General features: G+C 41.8%; 1 protein-coding gene across 1 annotated transcript in view; it reads right to left on the bottom strand.

Annotated features, from left to right (window-relative positions):
* Window positions 1-2,438, bottom strand: part of acox3 (acyl-CoA oxidase 3, pristanoyl) — a 34,762-nt gene that overhangs the window by 7,455 nt on the left and 24,869 nt on the right. The window contains exons 16-18 of the mRNA XM_034856926.1: window positions 2,259-2,374; window positions 595-650; window positions 70-107 (exon numbers count right to left, since the gene is read on the bottom strand). Of these exons, the coding sequence (XP_034712817.1) occupies window positions 70-107; window positions 595-650; window positions 2,259-2,374 (210 nt within the window). The remainder of the gene's footprint in view (window positions 1-69; window positions 108-594; window positions 651-2,258; window positions 2,375-2,438) is intronic.

The raw sequence follows: 2,438 nt of genomic DNA on the forward strand, positions 1-2,438 counted from the left end.
TGGCCATGTGGTTGCTGAGGCTCCACAGCCCATACAGGGCACACAGCTTGCTTAGAACAGGTCTGAGACCAGCTGGTGTGTCCGTATCAGTAGTCAGCTCATGAAATCTGTAGAACAAAATGGATAACTTAACATTTTAAGTTTTGTTTTATCCTTACCTTACGTATTTCCTCTTCCCTGCTCAATGATTTAGTTCCTATTATCTTCCCTGATCAACACACTTTTTGTGTCACCTGAATTAATGAAGTATGTCTGCCTTTTGTCTAGCTTAGTGTTAAAACAAAGAATTTTACTGTGGTCACTGTAAGTGAGCTTTTGTTGAGAGCGCTCCAGTGGAGATTCACACATTATTTAAACAAAGGACCTTTTTTTCAATAGTTTGAGCAGACGGTAGTCGGTCCATGCAAATCCTCTACTCTGGTGAGGGAATGTTTTCTCAGTTAATCTGTTGCTTTCTGTAACCTTGTATCAAACCCTAGCCAGAGACTCTGATAGAAGAGGATCCTACAGGTTCTTGAGACCTTCTATATCCTCTGCACAGTGAATAAAACCAGCCACTAAATTGGACCTGAGATAACTTTTTCTTCCACAAACCTTTGGAGGCAGTAGTGTTCTATGTAGGCGATGGCCAGGGAGCGACAGTAGTAGACCTAAACACACACACACACACACACACACAGGGACACACACATCAAGCCACTATAATCACAGTTCACAGGTAAGTTTTACTCTTTGTATATCAAATGAGAGTCCAATTGGATTGTTAATCTTTACAGTGATCGCTCCAGTCAATACTGTAAATCCCAAAGACCAAGAGTAGGGGGAAACTGCCGAGCTAGCTCCATGAAAAGTGACATTGGAGCTTCCAGATCCCATTTAAGAAGTAAGAAACCGAATTCACATTTAATTCAATTTCAATTATATTATATTTATAGTATCAAATCATTAACAAGACTTCTCAAGCCACTTTACAGATAGAGTAGGTCTAGACCCCACTCTATCGTTTACAAACAATAATTCCAGTTATTACCCCGAGAGCAAGCATTTAGTTTAGCAGTGATGAGGAAAAATTTCCTTTTAGGGAGAAAGCTCGGACAGACCCAGGCTCTTGGTAGGTGGTGTCTGACGGTGCCGGTTGGGGGTGTGATGACCAGTGTCAATAATAGTCACAATAATGATAATGGAACTATGACTAGAAAGAGTAGTTGTCGTGGTTCACGGCGTAGCAGGGCACTGCAGGGTGTTACAGGGCATAGCCAAAAAGGGACGTGCACGCGCCTTTGCATTTGCAGAACAGCCAATAGGATCGCTCTCTTTCTCTCTCGGAAAAGATCTGTGATTGGCCAACGTCTCCTGTAAAAGATAGATTTCTAAAGTCTGTAAACCCGGCCAAGAGGAGATGCAGAGTGCTAGTTTTCTCTCAGACCACTTAAATGTTATTATGGATTTTTTTTGCCAAAAGTGTCTATACCAGCTATAAACCAGACCGTAAAGTCTTAAGTATAACATATTTGGTAGATAAACGTAATCCATATATGAGCATATACTAACTAGCTTACATGTCTTTACATTTCTATGGCAACAAGCAAGACTTAACAAAAATGTGGCGTTGTGTGATTTGATCTTTGTTGTGGTTATTAACCCTTCAAACTACATACAATATGCACACTGATGCCGGTAAAGCTTCTACTGTGCTTGTAAAGCGTTCAATGAGGAATAGGAGAGGGGACACTGTACACAGAGCCTTACAGTGTCTTGACTTGACTTATCAAACTTTATTTAAAAAAACTGCACATGTACACTCAACAACCTCAATTAGCATGTGCGTATGTCATATTATTGCTGCAAAACAAGTCGAAAAAGTTACCGAATCCAGTGACACACACATTTCCCAGAACCACAGCACACACCCATCTGACACTCTGTGTGACCTCCGGCCTGCATCAGTGACATAACACAAACCAGATGACGGCAGCCAAGACTCTGTAAAGAGTAAAAAACTCGCACCTCTGTTTTACTTAACACCATTTAATTCTGTTTCTAATTATCTGGCCTGGAGAGATGACGCAACATATCTATCTTCTGTGAATAGCGGTTCAATTCTGAGACCTGAATTCTACTGCTTTGGTTTGATTATGAGTTACATTAGAAGCTTGGCAAAAATGTATCCATTAAGGCTCTGCACAGGTGTGTGTGTGTGTGTGTGTGTGTGTGTGTGTGTGTGTGTGTGTGTGTGTGTGTGTGTGTGTGTGTCTTACCTGGCTGTCGTTACGGGCCTCAAACTCATCCTTTCCCGAGGCCATCTCCTGCCTCAGCTTCTTCTGGCTCTCTTCCAGCAGGAAACACACCAGCCACTTATAGGCTGCCAGTGGCACTGATATGATGAACAAAGAGTACACTCACTATGTTAAACTGAGAAACAACGCTGGAAATGCAAT

The sequence above is a fragment of the Etheostoma cragini genome, chromosome 19 (assembly GCF_013103735.1).
Source record: "Etheostoma cragini isolate CJK2018 chromosome 19, CSU_Ecrag_1.0, whole genome shotgun sequence".
NCBI classification, from domain to species: Eukaryota; Metazoa; Chordata; class Actinopteri; order Perciformes; family Percidae; genus Etheostoma; species Etheostoma cragini.